This window comes from Python bivittatus, unplaced genomic scaffold (assembly GCF_059951505.1).
Source record: "Python bivittatus isolate LINGU-HERP-01145 unplaced genomic scaffold, Pbiv_v1 ctg000410_np1212, whole genome shotgun sequence".
Lineage (NCBI taxonomy): Eukaryota > Metazoa > Chordata > Lepidosauria > Squamata > Pythonidae > Python > Python bivittatus.
In genome coordinates this window covers 2,372,255-2,398,638 of record NW_028277067.1, presented here as the reverse complement: position 1 = coordinate 2,398,638, position 26,384 = coordinate 2,372,255, and the positions used below count along the sequence as shown (strand labels likewise).

General features: G+C 41.6%; 1 protein-coding gene and 1 long non-coding RNA gene across 2 annotated transcripts; one reads left to right on the top strand and one right to left on the bottom strand.

Moving 5' to 3' along the window:
• Positions 1 to 54: 54 nt before the first annotated feature.
• Positions 55 to 9,715, top strand: LOC112542351 (uncharacterized). Its single transcript, XR_003086133.2, has 3 exons — positions 55 to 175; positions 4,489 to 4,633; positions 6,972 to 9,715. It is a non-coding gene; the product is annotated as an uncharacterized LOC112542351 (long non-coding RNA).
• Positions 9,716 to 11,999: 2,284 nt separating this feature from the next.
• On the bottom strand, positions 12,000 to 16,065 carry HEXIM1 (HEXIM P-TEFb complex subunit 1). Its single transcript, XM_007441150.4, has one exon. The coding sequence runs from the start codon at positions 15,072 to 15,074 to the stop codon at positions 13,998 to 14,000; it is 1,077 nt and encodes a 358-aa protein (XP_007441212.1). The 5' UTR covers positions 15,075 to 16,065; the 3' UTR covers positions 12,000 to 13,997.
• Positions 16,066 to 26,384: the final 10,319 nt, after the last annotated feature.

The window sequence follows — 26,384 nt, the reverse complement described above, 5'->3', positions numbered from 1 at the left end:
TGCAGTTCTTCTTCAGCGCAATGCATCCTGGGACTTGTAGTATTCCCATCTCATCGGACATTGGCTTCATATACAAATGCAGGCTGGAGGCGAGATCTCTGTAGGCGTTCCAGTTCAACGAAGGGTAGTTTTTCAGCAACTTTCCTGGGATTATATAACACCATAAATTTGAAAGGTAGAAGAACGACCCCCATGTTGGTTAAAGCGTTAAGAAATGCTAAATGCTTGTAAATTAAGTTACTAATAGTTTGGTGTGTTTAATAGAGCTTTTGTGGTAACAGGAAGAACAGCAGCATATACGTAGCGCCTCGTTAAGATTTATAGTGTCGCCGTATCAATGCCCATTCTTTATCAGACCCAATTTGTTCACCAAGACTTTCGCCCAGGTAAAAGGCACACGACTGAAGCTTCACTGCGTAAAAACAATGCCATTATACGCACACGGATGCAGAAATGGAACGCGCTCCCTTGGCATTGCTGCTGTCTTAATGGCATACGGCATTTCCCGAAACAAGCGCGGCGCTACTTTCTTAGACCTGAGCAAATGCAGTCCTAGGCCAGAGTTCTCAGTCAGCTAGTCCACCTGTGACTGGGCAGGATCACCGAAAAGGAGGGCTTACTTGTAATGCTGCAGGCTAAACAAAATTAAAAATCTGCAAACGAACATCTGGAGGTTAGAGAGAAAGACTGGACCGCAGCTTTATCTCGTCTGGCGCGCTGGTTATATGCATGCAGGGAAACGTTTGCGTTAAGGAGCAATCCCTCACGCGCCACCCCTCTTCTCCCCTTCTGAGGTGGTACGGGCTAGACGCAGATTGATCTTCTGGGCGAGAACTCAGCCTTTGGCAGGCTTTACCATTGCTATGGTAATTGCCGTGGGATTACGTGTGTGCTGCAATTACCAGTTGCATACTGCTGGTAAAGAATTAGCAGTGAGCAATGAAACAATTCACCTACTTGCTCTGTGCTGCCACCTGCAGGAGATTGTCATTTGCTGCTGCTGCTTAGTTTCATACTCTCACTTCCAGGACGTGGAAATCTGGGGTGCAGTATCCTTCCATTTTTTATTTTTTTAAAAAAAATAGGGATTGAAAAACAGCAAAAGGTTGTAAGAAAATCCAACCCCCTGACTGAAGTGGGAACACCTGGCTCTGAAACCCTGTTGAAGCTAAGTCAGTGTGGGCTTAGCTGGTGGAAACTCCACACAAAATTCTCTCAGCTTGGTAAAGGAAGAGAGAATGATGGCACTCCATGCCAATAATAATCAGTATTAGGCAGCACCTTCTTACTTGTTCCCTACTTGCTCCGTTAGACCTCATTTATTAAGAACTAATCATTCAGATGTACTCTTGTAATTATGAGTTTCACTGCTCCTCATGAAGGAACTTATATTCAAGACTGCCCCATTTATCTCAAGTCACATACCTGGAAAACCCTCCCTGGTTCCCTTGACAGAGGAAAAGGACCTGCCTTAATTCATCCCTAGATCCAGAGTAGTTCAGAAGTGCTGGTGCCTGAGAATTACATCTGCTACTGAATGCAGCTCAAGAACAGTTTCAGGCAGAGGGAATTGTAGAGACTTGAATGATCTTTTAATCCAAGGCTTTAAAAGCAGTGTTTCTCAACCTTGGCAACTTTAAGATCTGTGGACTTCAATTCCCATACTGGCTAGGGAATTCTAGGAGTTGAAGTCCACAGATCTTAAAGTTGCCAAGGTTGAGAAGCACTACTTTAAAGAATCAAAACTACCATTTTGTCTAAAGTACAACCAATGGTGAGAATGGATGGAAAATGTACCCTAGGACATTTGGAGTTTGTCAAGTGGGACGTAGCTGCACTAGGAAGGCAGTAATTGTAAAGTTCTAACATCAGTGCGTTTCAGAAATAAATTGTGGATGAAAAGCAAACCCGATGAAAGGGGAGATCCTAGATACAAGGTGCTAAAGATACAAGTAGTTCTGTCACCTTGGCTCACAAGAAAAGCATATAAAGACCCTCACCAAAATCTCCAGATAACTTGTGGTTCTTGATTTACTACTAAGCTGCAACTCACAGCATCCCTCAGCATTGCTCATACTGGCAGAGGTTGCTGGGAATTTTAACTCGGGGCCAGCCACCTCTGCACTGGGGTTTGATCTAAGACTCTGCAAAGAACAAATGAACCGATATGTCACAGCACATAAGATCAGTCACTGTTGGGCTGCTACTTGTTCCATGTCAACCAGCTAAGGATTTGATCTTTCAGATGTTGAGACTAAACCTGACACTGAAAGGATATCCTGCAAAGCTTTTCCAGATGCTGCTGTTCCAAGTAGCTTTGCCAAGCCAAAACACAGAAAAGAACAAAAACTACTCAGGGTGTATTTAAACATACCCTCCTTGGCTCTTAACCAATTACAGTTCCTGCTGAGCTTCACTGTGGATGCTCATTCTAAAATCTAGATGCTTAATGTGTTACATCATGCCCGTGTTTTCAATCTGATGCATGCTGTACTTTCTTAGGAACGAATCCTAAACTTAGTGGGACTGTTGGGCAACCACGTGCAGGATTGGTTTGCGCAAAAAAGAAAAAAGAAGAAAAAAGCCTTAATGAAACCAGTGTTGAATCTGAATCCACAACCAGCCATTTGCTCACTATGTTAGACCTATCTCCATGACAGTTCTCCTGTGCCCTTGGAAATTAATCAACTCCACTCCATTACATTTACAAAAAGACTTCTTGGTTCATCCAAGCCTTCTCTAACCTGATGCCCTGCAGACGTTTTAGAGCTGCTACCAAAAATTTCCAACTAACATGGGCATTAGCCAAATTGATTTATAGTGTAATATATAAACACCTATTCAGAATTAAGAGAGAGACACAAATTGAACAGAACTTGCCTATAGATAAGTGGATATAAAATTATAGGTTTTCTGCTTTTTTTCTATTACTGTTCAATATTTGGAGATTATATATTAAAACGTTAATCTGTTGGACTGTTTTAATAGGTATCTTTTAAAAACGAATGATTATCGGTATCATATGATTAAAAAAATATAAAATCTAATTAATAGTGTCTTACAAAGAAGCTAACAAAAATTTTAGCTCCCTGCTGTTTCTGCAGCAAAAAAAGCTGGCTTAATATTGAAAAAAGAAACACTAGAAAATAATTCTAACTGTCCAAATGCAAGATCAAAAATAATTAAGCACAAGAATTGGAGTTTACCAGCAGCTAGCAATTTCCCAGCTAACTGGACTTGATCAACTCTTAAGAGGCCACCCGCACATCAGTCTCTGTTGCATCTCTGCATGATATACTACGCAATCTGGCCGCCTTCTATTATCTCTGCTGGAGATGGATAATTCAGTACAGTATGTCTTTCTGTGAGGTATGATTGAAACATTTAACTGAAGCAACATAACTTCTGAAAGAGGAACAGCCTGTTGTGACTTTGGTTGAGACAATGCTTTTGGTTGGCTGCCTTAGACTCTAAAGAGACAAGCAGAGCTACGATTTCTGCAGAAACAGAAGACTAATTACACTTAGTTTCGTGGAGGATATGAGTAAACAAAAAACATATAACAGTTGCTTCTGGAACACTGAAGAACACAACTTTTAAGAGAGAGATTTATAAAAGGCCCTCAGCAGACTCCCCCAATCTAGTGCTGCCTTGTTATGTTCAATTACAACACCTATCATCCCCAGAGAGCATAACTGTTAAGGCTGCCTTAAGGCTAAAGTACAAATAGCTGGAGAGAAGTATGATTGGCTCTCCAAACATATATTCCTTTATTGCAAAAGGAATAAAAGCTCCCTGGTTGTGGGGGCTGCTAACTTTTTGAAATGGAAAAATACAAAAGAAGAGTTTATTTTAACTCCCATGCTGATTTCTTGATTGACATGGGTTCTTGAAGCAAGTATTAACTCCCTGAATAATGTGAGAGAACCAGCTTCATGGTGGCTGTCTGTTTTTCCTGAACCAGAGCTCATGGCAGCCTTGTGCAAGGGAATGTTAACCTCCTCTCCCTTGCTACTTTCTCAGTTGAATCACAGCCTCCATGCCCAAGCTGCAGGTTGTAAGGGGAAGCTAATGAACTTAAGAAAAACACATTGGAATATTCAATCACACATCTGCCATGTCATGCTTCATTGCCTCCTCCTAAATCTCCCCAACCTTGAGATGGGTGGGATTCATGAAGTCCCAACCCATTTGGAAGGCCCCAGATTTGGAAAGGCTGTCCAAGATCAATACAAAGGAAAAGAAAAAGAAAAAAATAGTATTAACAGTCCAATTTCAGAATGAACTATAGATAGAAAAAAAATCAGTCAAGCAATTTGAGATGCTGTCTGATCAGGAATTCTGTCGCTTTACCACTTGCAGGCCACAAAAAATACAACCACTTGGTAAGCAAGCCAGCATGCTATGTGAAAGAGAGAGAGAGAGAAAGCAAGGTTAGAGAGCTGACATTCACTATATAAGTGACCTGGAATCTTGTTTACCCCCAAGGCAAAAACAAGAAGACTGGGAAAGGCTGCAAAGCCTGAACAGAGAGAAATGGAGACACCGATTTGGAAAAGTGAATATTTTTTAATTACTGGTGGGTAAAAATGTTTCTATACTGGATTATACCAGACAGTGGCTGATCTAGAAGGTAAGCGGGCTTATACTTGCCAAGAAAATCCCAGGGCTGCAGACTAGATGACTGTAATTCTCATTGACTGTACCCCACCCTCCTTATGCTGGTCTTTGACCGTAATAAAGATTTGATTTGAGACTAGATGGGAAAATCCATCCTGGGAGAAGTTGGTGGCAAATAACTTTTGTGCCAAGAAAAGTGTATAAATATATCCAGCTAGCCATCAGGAGTGGAGTTCAACCTAAGAGAGACTTTGCTGCTATATCAGACATTATATGCAAGACCAAACACAGAAGACCTCTTGGGACTACACCCTCAGAAATCTCAACTAATATGTATCTGATGATTAGAATCAATACTGGACAATAGAAAAAAAATGAAAGTTAAGTTGTAAACTTAGAGTAAGAGTTTAGTGTAAATTGTTACTTATGTCTGTTGTGAGGAAAGTTGGAAGTCATTTTTGTATTTTTTTCTTTTCGTTCTTGTTTTCTGCACTTTTGATTTTTTCTTTCTCTTCTTTTTCATTCTTCCTTTTTCATTCTTTATCTTTAATAATAGTTTTTATTAGTTTTTATTCTTGTTTTAAAATCTAATAAAATTGTTTCTAAAAAATCTCAACTAATATAGCCATAGGAATTCTGGAAGTAGAAATTATTTGTAGGGTACCAGGTTGGCGACAAATGCATTAAATCCTCAAACAAGCTTGCCTGGTTCATGCATTACAGTCTTATTGTGAATGAACATCTTTTCCTTTTCCTCAGGTGTTTTAGGAACCAGTTTTATAGATGTGAAAGACTGTTTCCCTGTTGGTTTTACTGTGATTTCATCTGTCGCATTTATTACTCATTCTTGTACTTTCTATCTCCTGCCTTTATTAATGATACTGTTGGTTTTTACACTGCTTTTCTTTGTCTCATATTATCTATTGGTTCCAGATCACACTTTTTAAACTGATCAGTACACTGTCCAGGACAGTGTTTCTCAACCTTGGCAACTTTAAGATATGTGGCTGGGGAATTCTGGGAGTTGAAGTCCACACATCTTAGAGCTGCCAAGGTTGAGAAACACTGGTCCAGGAAGATACGATGGGTCAGAAATGTAATAAACAAATCATAGGGTATTCTCCATCACAAAACCTGTAATCAGGAGGACAAGATTGTCAATGGCACACTGTGATTCCCTTTCCATGCTTGGGTAGCAAAGGCTAGCTCCATGTAAAAGAAGCAGTTTAGGATAAGTCACTGAAAGGGAGGATAACAGTACTATAATTGTCACTACTCCCAATTTTTGTCATTTGTGTTGTTCCCAATGTTGGTTTCTAATAGCTTTGCTTTTTTATGTTTTAATTGGCTATATGCATTGAATTTCTGTTATTGGGGTACAGGATGAAAGACCAATTTTGTCTCAGCGGTAGACTTTTAACCTCAATCACTAGTGCCCTTCTTTTTGAAGAATCAGTGACTTATTTTCCTTTTTCCTGGATTCTTTTATATCAAGTATATTGAATGCAAAAGAATGAAAGCCTGCTAGATATAATTAGGTTTCAGCCAGCCATCTGAGCTGGGGTTACAGGGGAAGATTTCAAAGCTGTTCTCATAAGAGAGAGAGAGTTAGACTGGTGGAGCAGTTAGAAAGTAATGGAAACAGTATTTTTATAACAATTGTCTCTGAAAACCCTTATTCAGGATTCCCCTACCTAGTTAACTCCAGTAATTTTGAACTTCATTTCCCACAATCCCCTGGTCAGCAGGAAGAAAGAGATTGCCTGACTCTCTAGAAATGCAGTATTTTACATCAAGAGATTTCCACTTTAATTCGTGGAATCTTTGGACTTAATGAAGATGGCTTGATAAATAAACCAAACCCTAGTTTCCTTTAAAGGCATGTAAGCACTGTGTCATTTGTCTTGTAGCCCAAAGCCTCAGGTTCTTCGATCACTGACAATTCTCAGCATTATGCAAGTGTAGAGAATGCAGAATTCTGATTGATTTCCTGGTTGCCAACTTCCAGACATTGCTCCTGTGCCTTTAACAGAAATGTTCTCGCTGAACTTAAGCAGGCGGCTTTTCCCATCTCCATGCCAGGAAAAACTTCCTCCCCTTTATTTGAATTTTTTTAAAACAAAACAAAACTGTACCCATAAATTGGCAGTGCTAGTGTTTTCTTACATGGTTGCTTATTAAAAAAATATGTAAAATTTGACAAAACTGAATGTCCTTGCCATGGCATTTTCCTTAGGAAATAAGATTCTTTGAGAAAAGAAATAGATAAGGAGAATTGGTAGAATCGGACATCTCCAACACTTCATTCTCTGCTTTAACTCCAGTGTTCACTAATCCTTTCCCTACTTTAGGTCTCTAAATATTGGATTATGGTGCCCAACTTTCTCAAACCAGTGGTCGTGTTGATGAAGACAGAATGTGTAATCCAGTAACTTTTGAAGACCCAAGAGTGGGAAAATCCAGTAATCAGAGCTGGGTGAAAAACAGCAACTTTGGATAAAGCCACGTAGAAGCTGAAGCAGTTACTTGGTGGAATGGCAAGTGGACTAGGATGGGAAGTCCAAAGGTGAAGCACCAGTGGTCCTCTAGATACCACCTCACTATGTGGTCTGGGAATAAATAAGCTCAATAATATTTGTACAAGTACACCTAAAACACATGAATCATTACAAAGCAGTTTAATGAAGCCACCTCTTACCCAAAGACTGGAGTCACACTGCATATTGGACCATAAAGAAACCAACCACATTTTAGCCTAACGCATTGGCTAAGTAAACCACAGCCTCTGGGATTTATGATCTAATCTCTCATGTGAAGTCAAAACATTGGGCTCAGCAAACCACATTTCAGTTAGTCAAGGATAAGTGATAAAGGATAAGGATAAGTGCACACATAGCCCATGTGAGCGATAAAGAACCTATGGCCTTTCAAATGTTGCTGAACTACATCTCCCAGCAGATCAGCTCACATGGCAAATAGTAAGGAATGCTGGGTGTTGTAGCTCCTCAACATTTGGGAAGCCACATATTCCCCACCCTTGCCAAGTGTGTGGACACATGAAAGTGCAATGCAGGGGTGGAGGGAGAAGAAGGACTAGATCTCAACTAGGGCTAGTCCCGGGGCCTTTTCCGCCCTGGCATGCCTTCCTTTGTGTCTGCTCTTTCCTCACTTCCCCTCCTGAAAATGAGCTTGTATTGGAAAGAGAGAAGACAGCTTCATATTCAAATGTACGTGACTCGATTGCTTCTCAGTTGACGGTTCCTAGCTACAAATGTGTCTCCCACAATTCCATTGGGAAATGTGTTTGAGGTGACCTGTAGGTGCTGCAGAAGAGACTTGTGTAGCATTCTTCCGATGCCTAAGCTGGTTTGCTTTTAGCCCTTCTGGTGACATGACACTTCTGAAGGCGAGTCTCCCGTTTATTGGCCCTGTAACCAAACAAGACAGAACAGCTGCTTTTTGGTACTTTCTCTTGCCAAAATTAAAGCTCTACTTTCTTGTTTACCCAATAGTCAGAGATGTATGTCTCTGCTTGTCATGAAACGGTTTCTAACAAGAACGTAGAAGAGCTGATAGATTCCAATGGTAGCTTTGCCTGATAGAGATATCCATGGATGGTTTGTACAGTTTTGCAATAGTGGGACTGACTTGCTACTTCCTTCATGCAGCTGTAAGGTGAGAGCTATCCCAAATGTTACACAAATCATACTTGTTATATTGCTTGTAGGGCTCACATTTTTTTAAAGCCATCTTTACTACTTTTGGTAAACTGGGTCAGGAAGATATTTGCTTCCTCCCTGATGAACTCATTTACTATATGCAGTAAGATTCCTTTAAACAATCATGAATGGAAAGATTTCAAGTGTTTTTGCATTTCATTTTCCCACAAAGGTTCAAAGCTGTTAAGCAATATATAATTGATCCACTATTAATACATTAAAGTCAGAAATACCAGCTATGGTATAAGATTAGATTATTAACCCAAAGCATGGGAGATCACCTGCAATGAAAATGCTAAACCTGACAGGTAAATATTTTCAGAGGGGGCTTTCACAACAGGGACTGCCACTGAAGAGGCCCAGTCTTCGGTTGCCATCTGCCTTATTTCTGAAGGTAGGAATATTCTCAGCCAGGGTTCAGATGATAATTGCACTGGACAGGAAGGCTTCTAGCTGGGAGACTATCACGGAAGCCTGAGCTGAAGCCCTTAAAAGCTTTAAAGATCAAAAACAACACTTTGTACTGTGCCCTGCAACTTATTTGAAGCAGCAAGTGGAGAATTTAACACAGGCGAAGTGGGTTTGTTGTTGGGGGTTTTTTGATGGAGCTTTTGTGGCCATCAACGCTCAGAGGTATAGTAACCCCACACCTGTACGTTTTACATCAACCAGACTTAGGCACTTAGAGAATTAATAAATCTCTTTCACAGTAGGAAGAAAACTGCCACACCAAATTTGGCAGCAGACCCTTTATTAGGGCTACTGTCACGGATACCGTAGCAGATATCCAGATGTGCATCAGGCAGCAGCAGAGAATTTGCTTTTTCTGTATTGCTTTGCTGACGTGTAGCTGTCTAGATTTCCGCAACCCAGGTTGGGGGAGGCCTCTCTACTTTAGGCCACGATGCTGCTTGGGCTTCTAGAACCACATCTGGTATTCAGACAGTGCAGAAGGAAGAGGTGAACTATTAGTCTGAACACTAATGAGTGAAACAGCTCCATCTTGCATTGCTACATGTGCTCCCCTCTTTCCTTTTATAGTTTATGGAAACAGGATTAGGAGATAAGCCACCCGGATTACGTGCTTTTGCACATTAAGAAATAAAACATTGGCTTTGTTTACACGGCACAGCAAGTGGACGGTGCCACTTTACTCCCACCATGTAGGCCACCTTGAGTTTCACACATCCTCTATCACGTGCACCCAAAATGACTGCCATCTTGGATATCTTATCTCTCATACCTGGATTAAGATGAGCTCAGGAGGCCGCCTTTTCAAGTTCAAGCTATACTGTAAGCCTGAAACTTAACCAAGCTGTTTGCGTCGGAGTAAAAATAGTACACGTTTACAACTAAGGATAATAATTAAATCTGTTGTGCAAATACAACAGTCATGTCGCTTTGATAAGAATGTTCAAATCTATTTCTACTCATTTCAGCAAAAAAAAAAAAACTTCTTTAATCATAAGAACATGAAAATAATGTCTTACCATACTACTTGTAAAGCTTCTGTTTATTGCTTTAAAAGAGGTCGCATCTCAAAGCTGGCCAGCCCCAGTGGCTTTCATGACTGAGCTTCTAGTCAGGGCAGCACCATTTCCATGACACCAAGCTGGCTCTTGGATTTACAGTTAAACCAGCTTCACTTCCAGGGAGCAGATATTGGGGTAACTTGTAAAACGTTGGTACCATTCACTACATTTGGAACTGTGGCAATGTTGTAAGTCATCAAAAACCACTATTTCCTTCAAGAGGTGAACGTTGGGAAATTGAGTAAAACTTCCTTCTTACATTTTACTTGCAAACACAGCAATGGTAATTGAACTCAAATGTGCCAAATTCCCCTTACCTTAGTCAGGAAAAGAGTGGAAGTTCCCAAAAGACTACAGACACATCCATACACACACTTCATCAGTATATTTGTTGCTGCAATTAGCAAAAAATGTATGTTCCTTGTACGCGTGTGTTTTTAAACAATAACCTTTGGTATTTGAGTTCCCACATGCCAAAAGGCACAGAAGTGTCTTAAAGACTTGGTATAGACAAATCTTGCCAATCCCCAGAGGAAAAAAAAAACAAAAACCAGAGACAACACAACTATTGCCAAATTGACACTGACTCTAAACTAAGCAAGTTACCCAGAACTCTTCAGCTTCTGCAGTCAAGAAGCATATTTATTCATACATCCTACACCAGAAAAAATTGGGCTGACAAAAAATGTTACCTACTTTATAAATATGTTCCTAATTATTGAAAATCAAGGATATACAGAAAAAATTAGATTGTGATTTCAAAAACTGAGCTGGGTATTTCTGGATAAAATAGCAAGTTATTTTGCCCAGCTTCCTCCCATAAGGTATGCAATCAGCCAGACCACTTCCTTTCAGAAGAGCTTTATCGTCTGTTGCCCTTGGAGTAGAGGTACAAGCAGTATTTCATTCCAGAAGGCGCAAACTAAAAATTCAAGACCTCTTTCTGGCATCGAAGTTGCAGTTCCACCCTTCCTGCAGTTTGGAGGCTGAAGGGCTGACGGATGGCATTACACCCACTCCTAAAAATGCCGTCCCCAAAACAAGACACTGAGAGGGCCAGCCTTTGTTCAGAGCTGCTCTTTTCTTTCCCCCAAACCTAGATGAATCTCTCCTCTGGCACTTGCTGGAAAACCCCTTCCAAAAACTGCCAAGTCCTCACCTTGAGCAACCTCCTCCTGTTCTCTAAAAATGGATCCCTAGACATCTCAGCCTCCGGTACAAGGCAGTAAGGATGGTTTATAGAGTGATTTGACTTTGGCCTTCAAAGGCTGGTTTTATCTCTCAGGCTTCACTTGCTGAGTAGAGCAACCACCCAACTTCTTTTCACGTTCCTTTGGTGGGGAGGGGGAAGTAAGGCAATCCTCAGCCCAAAGCAGCTTGGCTGTTGAAAGGGATGAGTGAATGGTGGAAAGTAGCAGGGTAGGGAGAGTATCCATGGGGCAAATGAAGAAGGGGAGAACTAACGGGTAAACTGGCCCTAGAAAGCAAGGTCAGATGGCATTCTTGAACCAGGATGTATCTACAACCTGGAATAGCAGCGGCCCTCTGGGTAATTCGGTTGGGTCAAAGAGCTGAACATTCTTGATCCCTGGACTACCCTTCCCTGAAAGACAGGTCCTATGCTTTCCTGGGGAAAAGGGCCCCAGTAGCTCACTTTGATCTGTAGTGTAGAAATGGTTTAGTGGCCAAGGCAACTGCAGGACATGGAGTTCATCTAATCACTGCAGAGAGCTGTGCATTTTGGTTAAGAAATCTAGAATGCCCTCCAGAGAAGTCCGCGCCTGCCTGCCTGTCATGTGAACTTCCCTTTTCGTTTTCAAAGCTAAACAGAATGCTGCCTGATGTCTGCATCAGTGGGTATTTTTCATTGTTAGGGAGTTCAAATATTAGCCTGTAATTTACAGCCACAGCTCCATTCTAGGTTCCCTCCCAGAGAGATCAAACTAGTAGGGATGAGGCAAGGCCTTTTTTCTGTCGCAGTGCCCCTCAATATTGGTACACCTTCCTAAGGATGTCGGGCATAATTCCTTCAAACAGGAAATGAAGATGTGTATTGCTCCTTACAATTTTTAATGGTCAGGTTAGCTGAGTTATATTTTAAAGATCACCAATTTTGTTTTGTATTGGCTTGCTTTATTTTTTAAATTTAGTTTGTTTACCTTCTAGAGGACCCCAGAGGTTTATAAGGCAAGCCATAAATATCTACCAATTATAAGTACCTAAACAAAGTTATCCAATACATGACTAAAGACACTACTTGTGTGCATTAAAAATGAGGCAATATTTATCATTAGGAGGGAAGACGTATGTAAAATATGGGGAGTGTACTATGAACCTGGGCAACATTATGTCTGTGCCAAACCTGTGTCCCTCTATGCACCACAACAGAGTAAAATGAAATACAAGTTTTGCAGCGGAGGCACAAGTCTGTATTCTCACTCAATCCCTCCACAGTTTTGTAGGCTGAAGTCATCAAAATGGTAACCGGCTTCTGCAGCAATAATGGAAGTGTCTTGGGAGTACAAAAGGATCCCATCTTCCTTAACATTTAACACTAATCATACCTGTCCACTTGAGAACATGGATAAAGGGGCTTTACAAGTAAGAACCTATCCATGTTATTTGAAAGCAAATCTCAATTTCAAGTGGGAGTTGCATTAAAAGAAGCTATCATAACAGTGGCAGATCACTGAGCATCCTCCAGATGCTTTGGATTTCATTCCCATCAGCCTCAGCCAGCAGTGCTAATGAAAAATGATTTTAGATTACGATTCCTATAATCAGACTACACTAGGCTGCCTGATACACAGGATCATAGCAGCAGTTTTCATAATGCCTGCACATACACATGAACCTCTCTGTATTTGCATTATCATGTTCAAGGGGAAAAAAAAAACAGACTTCCCATAGTCAGGCAAGCTGTCCAGATAGTTCAAGAAAGTGAGCTAGGCTGCCAAACTAAGATAAGGGCAGAACAGCTGTGCAAATGCACAGAAAAACCGCTGCAGGCCACAAGCCAGGCTGGCCACTGGAAAACTCTTTCTTGCTGTTGATCTAAACTACAAAGTTGGATAGAACAGGATAGGGTCGTTGTCTCATCCTATCCAAACTAAAGCCTGAACTTTTAAAAAGAAGGTGATTTGCCATTTCCTTCAGCCTCAAGTATTATCTAATAAATGACTTATTCAAGCTGCAATGCAAAGAGTTTGTGGAGAAATAGCCAGCAATATCCCCATTAAGCATTTTCAGTGATAGAGAACTGCAGTTAGGCAACAGGATTTCAATGTTCCGCCTCTATTGCCTTGGGCAAATCACACCTGCCCATCCTCTGACTCCAGGTATAAAGATGGGAACAGTGACTTACCATGCAGGTTTGTTGTGAACCCAAACACGACAGTAAAATAATGCTCACCCCCCCACCCCATAATTATAACACACACAACAAATAAAGAGTGCTCTAATAAATAGAGTGACTTTAGACTAATGGTTTCTCTTTGGTCTTCTATTAGAACAACCCCACAATGACTTGGAACTATCTATCCCTTCCAATTCCTAGTCCTTTAAAACAGCATCCAAATGTTGCCTGGAAAAATTATTCACAATATTCTCTTCCGAAAGAAAATATTTTGAATTATTTTTCTAGAAATCACACCAGAATAATTACACTGACATGTCCTTCAGTTTATTTAAACTCTCTGCATGAATCCGGATAGCCTTTTTTTCAGAATGTGACTATTTTACACGTCCCTTCCCCCACCCCATTCCCTCTTCACCAACTAGTCTCTCCTTTACAAGGATCACAAATTCTGTTTTTGAACGAGTCAGATGAACTTTTAAAAATTCCCCCAGGAATGCTGGATATTCTGTTTCCTTATTTAAAAAAACAACCACCCCCATGCCCTTTGATTACACATAATTAAAAAAGAGCACACACTATATTAGAGCTATCTTCAAAAACAATGTAAGATTTTGAATTTATTCTGATTAAATCACACAAAAAAAGAGTCCTTTCTGTCTATATATATATGTGTGTGTATATGTATACACACACACCCACAATATGAATACAGCATTTTGGGATGGTTTCTGTCCAATTCCACTTATGTCCTCAGAAAAATGTTCAGCTTCATTCTCCCAGTTCAGAGAAATTGTTCTCCTGTTGTTTGCCAAGCTCCTTTTCTTTCAAGAGTTTCTGGTTCTCAGCTCTCAACCTGTCCAGTTCCTGTTCTAACTGACTTACCCGGGGGTCCTCTGTCGAGTCCCCTGCAAATTTCTTGTTCTCCATCTGCAGGCGGTTGTTCTCATCCTCCATCTTGGAAAGACACTTCTCCAACTCCAAATATTCCTTGATCAGCTCCTGTTTGCTCATGTTCTGTAGACTCTCTACATGGTATCTCTCATATGTCTCTGAGAAGTCCTTCTGGAGGAATTCAGTACCATCCCCTCCCATTCCATCACTACCACCATCCTCCTCTTCCACAAAGTCTTCCTCACTGGTCTCATCTGACTTGGTGGCAGATCTTTTGGGGTAAAGACTTGTCTTCAAATCTGGTTCTTCTTGATCATGATCCTCCATCAAGAACTGTGTGGTGTTGTATGGTGCAACAGGCTGTCCTTTAGCAAACATCTCTGCCCGCACCCTGGAAGCCCGCTGGCTTTGCTTCTCATCAAACTTCTTCTTCTCTTCCCAGCTGAGCTTGTAATAAGGCTTCCAATGTTTTTTCTTCTTTGAAGGGCGCCTCCTATGTTTCTTTTTGCCCAACTGTTTTTCCTCTTCACCAGACTGAGATCTGCATCTCTGGTCAACAGACCCACAGTATCCCTGCTCCTGTAGGTCTGGCTGCTCTCCATCACCCGCATCCCGGGTGTCTGCAGCCGCACCAAATGTCTGGTCCGCAATCTCATTAATCCCTTCTGGGGCACCCAGACTTTGGCTTCCTCCAACCACAGGAACTGTGAGATCTACACCAGGGAAGGCAACATCAGCACTCACTGGCCTGCCATCCGGCTGCTTGGCGGCCTCTCTTGGTTGCCACCTATCGGCCATCTCTCTTCCTTGGAGCAGTTCCTGGTTGGTGGGTGGAGACCCGAGAAAAGGTCCCCCTCCACCGCTATCTCCACCACCCGCACCCCTGCAGGGGGGAAAAGATGTTTTGCCATTCGGTTGCTGCCTCAGATTGGCAGAGAGGGCGGCATCAGCCATAGCTGGTGTGTTCGGCAATTTCCTCAGCCCGAAGAGGATCGGTGGCTGGTTAAGTCCGAGGGGCTGACTCCCTCTACTCTCGAAGCGGGGAGGATCTAATCAGCCAGCAGTGCTCTCCGATGGTGCCGGGGCTTCCAGCTTAACAAGTTCTGAGGAATCAAATGCTTTTAGCACTTCAGCCCAACTTGCAATCCCTCACAGAACTCTTACTGCTTAATCCCGGAACAGTTATCAGGAGTACCAAGCCGGGTGCCTTTCTCGCTCTTCCTTAGTTTCCTAGAGCGTTGCAAACATTCAGCCTTGCCGAAAGAAAAGACCAGCAGCTGTCTTGGTCACCCAATGGTCTTTAAAAAGTTCGTTACCTTCTGGGAAGTGCGGAAGTATCAGTTTTTTCCCCCTCCGGTCTCCGCTTCTCCTGCTTGTCACAGCGTGGAAAAGATGCACATCTCAAATTGTAAAAAGATTAAAAGCAAAAAAAAGAAAAAGTTCCAGCTAAAGCACGAACCACAGCAACAGAGCCAGTATGTCCTCAAAAACACCTTGTACGCAGTAATAATCATATAAAGAAAAAAGGAAAAAAAGATGAAAAGGCCACTGAAGAGTTAAGCAGCAGGCGTCCTCACTTCAGTGCAGGTGATCAAGTGTTAACTGTCCAAATCCACACGATCAAGGGTTAACGTCGCCACAGTCCAGGCACGAAAGAGTTGAAGGCAGTTCCAGTGCCAAAGAAGTACGTGTGTAACGATTCTTTTTTCTCACCAGTTTGGACCCCAACAATCGCTTTAAAAAAAAATGTTTTCCGTCCCAAGCTTCAGCTATTAAAAACTCTCCAGCCTCGAACGGGTTAAAAATGGTTTCCACTTCGGAGAGGAAAGAGTTAACCAAATGAGGGAGGGTTAACTCCTCCACGCACACCCAAAGTTCGAATCTCCCCCTCCCTGCAGCTAACCCCACCCCTCCTTCCACCGCTTTCTTCCCTTACTCAAGCGCCGCCAGTTCTCAACTGCTACTCCTAGCGCGTTTCCTCGCCTTATATAAACGAACCAGCCCCTTCACCTCAGTGCGCAGCCGCTCCTCATTCTCCTGGTCCCAAGGTATCTCGGGATTTGTGGTTTCTTTTTCCGATCGATTGCCCAGCTCTCTTTCAACACAATGACTACCCTTCCCAGAATCGCGGCAGGGCACTGTTGTTTAGCCAATCAATATTCAGGGAGGGCTGGGCAAAGAAGGAAGTAGTCTCTGGTAGGCTGCCTAAATAACGAAGACATGAATGGCTGTAATGGGAGTCCTTCAATATTAACTGAGCCAATCAGAGGAGGATAGTGGGAGGCGGAGGAGGAGGTGGGAACTGGAATATACCAACAATTTATGAGAATCTTGAAATCTTTACGCGTGTTGAACAGGCCTACTGAGTCCTCCTAGAGCTCATCTTCAAACGAATGCCATCTCAGATTCTTTATCTGTCATAACAGTGATGAAGGAAAATAGCTTGGTAATTTACCCCTCAAGAAAAAAATATGGTAGTGCCCAAAAAGTAGTTCCAATGTAACTCTAAAGATTAAGAGGATTTTGTAATGAGTCATCCGCTTAAGATCGCGGAATTTCAGTAACTATTTGAGAATTTAGGGGGAGCAGAGATGTCATTTAGCGGCAAAGAAGATTTGGACAGGAGAGTTGAGTAGGAAGCCCTTGCTGGCGGAAGGTCACTATTCGTTGTGTAAAGAAACCAGCTACGTTAACCTATGACTGTGACTGATCTACGTGGAGGGAGTTGTAAACAAACCGAAGTTGGAAATTAGTTCCGTCTTAAAGGCATAAAGTCAGTCCTTTCGCTAAATCAAATGATGTAATTGGAGGCCTGGAAAGGGGTTTGCAGTCTAGTGGTTAAAGACTGAGACTTGGACTCTACTTCTTTCGTCAGAGGAAGATATGCGCGAGTTGCAACAGATTAAAGTGGAAAGAGTTTATTAGCCAGTTACTGCTGGTTTTTTCCCCTCTGGCTATGAAGGGATGCAGGGTGATATATAAGGACAGTGACTGATTTCTGGAAAGGGAGCTGCAGAACTTGAGGCCTCCGAGCACTTCCCTTCTATCCTAATGCCTAGAAGATGGCTCAAGTCACCATGAAGCAAATGCATTCTGTACATGCTCAGAGCCCAACTTATCTTCAGTTCTGTTTCACCTGTTTCAAGCCCTGTGGGCTGTCAGGTTAGGCTCCACAGCTGCCTTGCTGGGCAGTTCAACTATGAAAGAAAGCGGGCCATCTGAGCTGAAGCTGGAAGGCCAGGCAGGCAGGCAGGCTGGCTTGGATTGCAGCAGTGGAGAGGCAGATCAGGAACTCCTCTTTTGCAGACCCACCACCTTAAAGGGCTCTGCAGAGGGAGAGGCTTTCCTTTAACATTGACAGCTGCTCACCTCTCCCTTCCCAGAATCCTGGCTGTCTGCAAAACTGAACTGCCATGGCTTTGCTTGCTGTTCACGTTGTGGAGCTGTAGCGGGACAAGTGTTTGGCTATCTTTTATGCTGGAAAAAGTGGCCCAGGTGCATAATAATTTGTAAAGAAAAGGTAAAAAGTACCATTCGACCACGCTTGGGGCCAAATAGGGACTTTTTCTGAGAGCTGGATTGGCCTCCTGAAGATACCTTTTAGGATGATAGAAAGCCTGAGAAGTGATTAAATCAATTTGAAATACCAGCATGTTATCCTTACCTATGAAAGCATGGCATGATTGTAATTGCATTGAGCTAATTATATATGAATTACACTTTTAAATGGCAGAAAGTAAGAGTTTGAGGCATTACATTGGGTTGTCTTATTTGATTTACACTGTTAGTATCCTGGTTTATTTCAGTTCAGCACAAGTCTGCCTTGTGTGGTTTGCTGCATGCTGATACTGTAAAGTAGATTGATTCCTTACTGCTATGCAACATTTCTCTATAGTGTAATCCTCTTGAGAGTACTCTGAAATACTGTATGAAAAAGATAGAGCAGGTAACAAAACACTGTACAGGCCAAAATGCAAATGTGTCTCCAACCCAACCTTCCTGTAAGTCAACACTCTGTTTTGCTTTTATTTTATTTTCAAGTTCATTTTTCATTCAAGTTTCATTTATCATTTGGAGCATCTGTCACTTATCACACAATCTAGTGAAGCCAGGGCATTGTGATCAAGAATCAAAGAAAAGTGAGATACCCAAGTTTAAACAAATGAAATTTCAAACAGCAAAAATAGTATATTTATTGCTGAGCGATTCAGCAATGGATTTAGCATCTTATCAAGAAGCATATAAAACAGGGACAGATTGAATTTCCACATCACAGAGTACAAGTTTAGCCTGAGGAGTACAAGTGGGCCTGTAGCTCATTTTTTGTGATCCCTAGAACCACTTTCAATAACAAGTGTGAGAAACTATGACAGGTTTCCCTGCCACTTTGAAGCAGACTACACAGCAAGGTTGTAGGGTAACTCCCACAAAACATGTAATGCTGTTAATGTAAGAAATTTCTCGAAACCCAGGAAATTACAAAAAATCTTGTCCCAGCCCATTTGACATCATCCTACTTATTTTGCATGATTATCCTGCCCACTGGTATTTGTCCTCCCAAATTTGTTAAATATGTCCTAAACATTAAGAAGTTGCCTACTGATGCACTGAGCCATTTTGGTTTAATCATGGCTTGTAGATTAAGTGGTTGGATTCATACATAAACCATAAAACCAAAACTAATCATATTAATGACTAGATGTGATGTCTGCAACAATCAGTATAGCTTGTTATTGCATACACTTAGCTGTGACTTATTCAATAAACCATGATAGCTTAGTATCATGTGAACTTTTCCTCATTCTAAAAGGCCAGATTTTCCAAGGCTTATTTCAGTTAGCTTGAAAAGTGCTGAGATTTTGCAAAGAACTTACATTGAATGGAGCCTTTTTAAATGATGGACTGACAACATTGTTAATAGTACCTCACCAAAGATTACTCAGAAAAAAAGGTGAAGACAGAAAATAAAAATATAAAGGTGGTTTAGTTTTGTGAAAGTAAAATGGAGAAACTGGGCTTGGGAAAATGTAACTTGCCTAAGGTTGTGGTGCAATGGCAAAGTCAATCCTTCAAATCAGATTCTAGCTTTAGAGGCTACATTCACTCATTATGCTAAGCCTTAATTTGCTTTAACCATGGCTACAGCGGCCAGATTCTAACACTGTGCTGAGTTGAATCTAAATAACGATTTAGAGTAGAGATGGCGAACCTATGATACACATGCCAAAGATGACACACCACGACATTCTGAGTGACACACCAGCATTCACCAACACCCGACAACTATTTTCCCTGTTTGAGTTACCAAAGAAACTGAGTTTGTTTTCCTCGTATTTCATTTTTGTAATTATTTGATGTTTCTTTATATAATACATAGCACCACACATAATTGGACTGTATTTTTTTTAAATAAATGACTATATAAAAAATTGTTTCTCTTTTGTTTTGGGGAGGTGGCACGCCACCAGAGTCAAGTTAGGCATTTTCTGAATTTTTGATGCACCAAGCCCAAAAGGTTCATCATCACTGACTTAGAGTCATGTGTGAACCGTATCTTCTGCAACCGTAACTTCTGAATAATCCAAAAGAATAAGAATGCAATTCTCAGTGTAGAATAATGCATTTCTCAGTATGTTTATTAGATTTATATTCCACTTTTTGTACAAGAGCTCAAGGTGACATAGTGTTCCATCTTGTTTTTCTCTACAAGAATTCTGTGAGGTAGGATGGGCTGACAGGGAGCGAGTGGTCCAAAGTCATTCAGTGAGCTTCTGTGGCTGAAGATAAGTTAGAACATGGGTTTCCCTGCTCGTAGGCCAACATCTTAATCACGATACCCTATTGACTCTCTCTAATGGGCATTATTCCACATTTAGGAACATAAAATACTGAAACCTAGAGAGGGTAGTATGTGCAATAGAATAAAGAAAATAAGATGATCTAATCATGCAAGCCTTGAATGTGTTTACTCATAAGCAATTCTCAGTTCAATGGGACTACCTCATTAATGCCATTTACTTTGCCTGGGGCTGTCCACATGCCACACTGGCTGGGGCAATGGGAATTGTGGTCCAACAGACTTGGTGGTGCCAGGTTAGGGAACATTGCCGTATTGTGTTTATTGTCAGTGTAGAATATTAATGTGTGTTGTGAAAAATGAATTCATTATGTAGCATCAACGTGTGAACAAAGTAAATAAATACATCCATCTTTGTTTCAGAGCATGCCAAGGAATCATTCTTCCTCAGCTTTGGCAATGCCTGTTTGACCAAGCCATTTTGGGATTGTACCAACAGAGGTGACTTGGGGCCTTTAGAGTTAGGGTTAGAAAAGTCCTTTTACTGCTCTGCAGACTGCTTGCTGTGTACAAGTAGTATACAAGACTATTTTGCATGGAGTCAACCAGCCTTGGTTCTTGTGTAAAATGGGAATAACAGTGTCATCTGTGTAAAGAACATATACATAATAAGGATATTAACAAGTATGTGAAAGGTAACTTTTGCAAGTGATAAGAACTTGTTCTTAATATTTGTTTTGAGAAAACAATATCCCTGTTTTTCAGAGATGCTTTTTTCTGTTTCCAGAGAGCTGCTTGTCTTTTGCTTTCCATGGGAGCTGAATATTATATGGTTGACAGCAGAACAGAAAGTTTTTTTCCTTCTAAGCTGCAACCTGAAGTCAGGATGCCTGCTGTTGGGACAGTCTGTTCCCCTCATTGTACTGGGAAGGAACACCAAAAAAAGAATGGAACACCACTAGCAAGACATCCTTACAATTGTCTTCTTGGCAAAACTGCCAGTGTTTTTTTCCTCACGTATTGGTGAGAGTCCTTTTGTACTCAGAGGGGAATGGACGATCTAATCCTTGCTGTGCCCTAGTCGGTTTTTAGTTTGGCATCCCATGAGCCTATTGCTGCTAAAGAATCCTTGGTTCAGTGCCAGTACAAGATAGACAAAGGTGGCTGGGGAAAGGCTTAATTTAGGTCCGGATCCAGACAGAGCTGTTCCCTGGCCTGAGAGTCTTGCCTTTCAGAACTCACAAAGTTTGGATGAAACCATGGCATCAGCTAAGATTGCTAAATGCCCATGGAAAATCAAAACAGAAGCAGGCCAGTCTTCTTTTGGGCCACAACAAGAGTTTGCTTGGCAGAAATCAGCAGGTATTTTATAGCAGATGCTACTCAAACTGCAATTAAAAGGCTCAGCTACCAGAACATATAAAGAGCTGGCAATCTCAACTCAGCTGGATTTATTTGTACATAGCCAACAACAGCAACCTATGTGCAAAAATGTGATTTAGCATAGGAAAAGATGTGAAATTCCATAAATTAGCACATATTTTTAATCCCTATGTAGCAAGGTGGTTCTGGATATCTTGACAATGTGCTTTGTTTAAGATTTCTGAAAATACTCATAACCAAAATGCAGATGGGGGAGGATTGATTAGTTTATTTGGGTCTTTTAAAAAAAACTCTAACTTAAGTTCTATTGATGGGGATGCTCTAACTATGAATAAGTATGGCTATAACTAACTTTACCCTTTTATAGAGTAGCCCAACCTCTATTGAGAGAGGTCCTATGTATTTGGCAGCAGAAGGTAAATGTACATGATTGCAAAGCCTACATAGACGCACCAACTGCCTTCCCCAAGGATTGTGGCAATATATAGGCCCTTTAGGTTCAGTATGTTGCATATGTTAATAACCAATATTTTATCCACTGAAAATAATTAGTTACCTCTCAGGATTAATTAATTAATTAGTTTAATTGTTGCCTTATGGGTTAATTTTTAAGTATCTTCAGGGCAGATTACAAAATTTCTACCATTAACAGCAGTGATAAATGTTGTTTTATTCTGTTGGCTAAAATAAACCAATTGTGTTGTTTTAGTAGCAACAGCAAATTTTACCCTAAGCTTTGGATGTGTGTATGTTCATATTAAAGCACTAGAAGGTTCTGACGAGCAAAATATAACTTTTACTGTTTCCTCAAATCACCTAGGCCTTTTATCTGGGGAAAAAAAATCTGCAGTCTGATCAGAAAATAATCGAGTGGGGGGCAAAGACTTCTTGTTTGCCACTCTAAAAGGCTGGACTAAAGCCAATAGGCTTAATTTATGAACTGTAGGTCTTGGATGAAGATTAGGAAAATGCACTTTGAGTTAAAAGTACATAGCTGGCCAACCAAACCAACTGCCTGAGGAATTGGGGTGAGGGTCTTCTTTATTGCAGCTTTTCAGGCAATATCACCATCTGCTGGTGATACTCTGACTTCTTATATTAGGCGTATAGATGTGTGTATGGCATGTGCACCTTCGAGTCAGCGTTGACTCCTGGTGACTGCCTGGACTAGTCCCTGGAGTCCACTTGGTAAGATTTTCAGGAGTGGTTTGCCCTTGCCTTCTTCCTATGGCTGAGAGAGTGACTGACCCAAGGTCAGCTGACTTTGGGCCTAAGTGGGACAAAAACTCATGGTCTTCCAGTTGCTAGCCTGGTGCCTTAATCATTACACCAAACTATTAACTATTAAGGTCCTTTCCTCTTGGTGCATAGTAAGTAATTAGTCTAAATTTATGCTAGAAGTAGGCAACATTTGGGGGGTGAGAGCAGATTTGGGCTTCCAAGAGCATTTTACGTTATTCTCAGAAAACAGCTGCTCTCAAAAATCTTTTGTATTCATAAAATAATACCATTGTTGGGCCAGTCAAAAGCCTATATGGCTCAGGGCCTGAGTAACCAACAAGGCTGCTTATCCCAGATAGTTTCTACCTGCCCAGTCTGAGTGAACAGAGAATGCCTTTTGCAAGTCCCTGCCTACTGAGAAGAGCAGTGGGAGGGGTGCAAAAGCGAGCTATAGGAACTCTCGTCCTGAGGAACAGCTTCGCTCCCACGAAGAGTGTCTCCCACTCTTATGGCCTTGTAGATGCTGGTAAAAACTTGGCTATTGCAGATAGCTTTTGGGTCCTGACTGTAGGGAATCATGAATGCCAGTTCTGTAATTGTTAATTGTAATATTTAATATATTCTATATTTATTGTATGTCTATGAATTAATTGTCTGCATTGGCTTATGACAGCTGTTCTTGGTGGATGTTTAGAGGTTTTTAAAGATTGAGTTGGTCTACTAAAAGTAATAATTAATTAGAAAAATACATGTATAAGATCAGATTGCAACCAACCATTCTTCTCGTTTCTCAGGATGTCCCATACTATTCCAGTTTATCTTTGTCCCTTTTCCCCATTTTTATTTTTATTTATTTTATTTATAAGAATGCCTATTGGGCTCAGAGAAATTCTTGCAAAGAAAGCTAATGCTGGAGGGTGGTACTTTGCTTTGCGGAATGGTAGTTTCCATATTTTACAAGATGCTTCTATTTTTTTTTTAAAGTCAGGGATGGTAGGAAGCCTGATGGATACAAAGGAAAGAGTACGTGCACCTGAATGCCTACCCATGTTGTATGTAGCTTAAATGTAATAAGTGTTTCTAAAGAAAACAAGTGCTCATTTTCTATTTGAATCTGGATAGAGGCAATGGCATTACTCATATTATTTGTCCACTATTACCACGCCTGCAATTTTTATATGACTAATTTATGTAAACATTCCAAACCATTTTCCTGCACACGTATCTTGGAGAATCCACTTGCAAGGGCCATGTATGACTGTCCACTTGAGCTGGGTTTGCAAATGTCTGGAAATTGCCAGTGAGCTGCCCAGAGATCACACCACTGAAATCTGGCCCCAGAAGAGAGAATTTTGACAACACAATTTTTGTACCTTTTGGCACTGCTAAGCTTTAATGCATCTATTTTGAGTTGAAATCTACCTTGAAGCCTCCACAGAAGAGGTGAACATTTCAGTCCTGCCCATTTTGATCTATCAGTGCATGACTGGCCACACACTCCTGTGGTCTTCAGAAGCCCCTGAAATTTTAACAACTAAAAGTGCAGCTCCCACGTCACAGAAAAGTCAACTAATTCTGTTGTAAGCCAAAAATGGTTAATGAATATGCTATAATAGCTGGGCTCACCCACATGCTAAGCCATAAACCAGAGGTGGGTCATCGTTTGGTGGTTGTATACCACTTTTAACACAGGGCAAGAAAGGAGGTGTGGCCATATCACAGATAGTGATAGAACTGGGATTTTTCCATTTTTTTCAGGGGGTTGGGGTAATTTTTAAAAACTTGTTATACTATTTTAGAGATTACACTATTATTGTTGTGAGTTTCAAAATATCACTCTTTTGGTGATCACAGGGAAAGGGTATTCTAGGGACTGCAGAAAGGAAGCTGAGGCTGCATGCAGCACAGGAACACTGCCATTAACTTTGATTTACAAACAAAATGGTCGGATTCACACATAGTCCTTTAGGTCTGAAGAAGACATGCTGTTCTGCAGTTCATCTGTGGACACGGAGGTGGCTCTGCAGTCCCAGTCTGGAAGCGCGGAATCTGGCACAATGGGGCACTGGAAGTCCATTGTTCTAGTAACTGTATTATTCTGTGATGCTGCTCAGAGTTTTCTGTCAGTTTTTGGCAGTGCCTGTCTTCAAAGCCGGTGGAGGCTTCATAGCACAGCGCTTGCCAGTGGGTTCTGTCAGCAGCCACAGCTTCTAGTTCCTTTGGCTGGATGTCACAGTGGCCTAGGGTTTCTTTCACAGCATTTCTGTAGCGCTAGCATGGTCAACCTCAGGGTCTCTTCCCAGACTTCAGTACACTATAGAGCAACTGGTGAGGCATATGGTGGTCATCCATTCTGATGACGTTTCCTACCCACCACATCTGGGATCTGATTATCAGGGACTCAATGCTGGTGGACTCTGCGCGATCCGAGAGCTCCAGGTTGGAAACATGGAATGCCAAGGATGGAGCAGAGGGCGCACATGTGAAATTTCTCCATTTGTTTTATGTGCCTGTACCAGAGTCCAGGACTCAAATCCACATAGGAGAGAAGGGATAACTCTGTAGACTTTCAGCTTTGTGGAGATATGGATGTTGTGCTGATTGAGCACTCCACTATGCAGCCGCTCCAGTGCCTGGCTGGCCTTGCTGATCCTGGAGTTAACTTCTTTGTCCAAAGACCCATGGTTTGAGATGATGCTTCCCAAGTATTTGAAGCTGTTTGCATCTGTCATCTGGGTGTCGTCAACAGTGATTTTTGGTTCTACAGGATTGGTGCTTGGCACGGGCTGGTAAAGTACTTCAGTCTTGTTCAGGTTGATAGTCAGGCTGAAGAGCATAGCATTCTCTGAGAATTTGTTCAGCATCAACTGCAGATTACTGTCTTTGTGTGCCAGGAGTGCAGTCATCAGAAAGACGGTTTCTTGGATGACTGTATGGAGGCACTTTGTCCATGCATTCAAGCAGCAAAGGTCAAAGAAAGTGCTGTCCAATCGGTACCTGATGTACACTCCCTCCTTCAGACCCTGGACAGCATATGAAACATGCAAGCAAAGAACAAGTTGAACAGGACTGGGGCTAGCACACAACCCTGTTTTACCCCATTGGAAATAGCAAATGCAGCTGATATATCGACCGTTGTAAAGAACTTGTCCGGTCATTCCATCGTGGAGCAGCTGAATCAACTTCATGAATTTCCCCGGGCATCCATAACATCTCAGGATGATCCAGAGATCCTCCCTGTTTACAATGTCAAATGCCTTTGTCAGGTCAATGAAGACAGAGTAAAGAGGCTTGATCTGCTCCATGGACTTCTCTTGGACTTGCCTCGTGGCAAATATCATGTCTGCTATACTCCATTCTGGCCAAAAGCCACATTGCGCCTCTGGGAGGTTCCTTTTTGAGACAGTGATAAGTCCGTTCAGGAGAATGGGGGCAAAAATCTTGCCTGAAATGGACAGCAGTGAGATACCCCTGTAGTTTCTGCAGTCTGATTTGCTTCCTTTATTTTTGCAGAGAGCCACAATGAGGGCATCACCCTCAGGCATCTCCTCTGTGGACCAAATGTCTTCCAAGATGTCTTAGAACACCAGTAAGGCATTTGGTTCTAGTGCTTTGTAGATCTCAGCAGGAATGCCATCCTGCCCTGTTGCTTTATTTGAGTTCATCTGTGAAATCGCTTTCTTGATCTCATCAGCAGAGGAAGGCAGGTCTAGGGCATCCAAGACTGGCAGCTGAGGAATCTGCTGTAAGACATCATAGTCACCTGTGGACCGCCTATTGAGTAGGCTGGAAAAGTATTCAGCCCAGCAGTTTTTCAGCCCTTCCTGGTCTTTGATCAAGCTTGACCCATCAGACAACAGCAG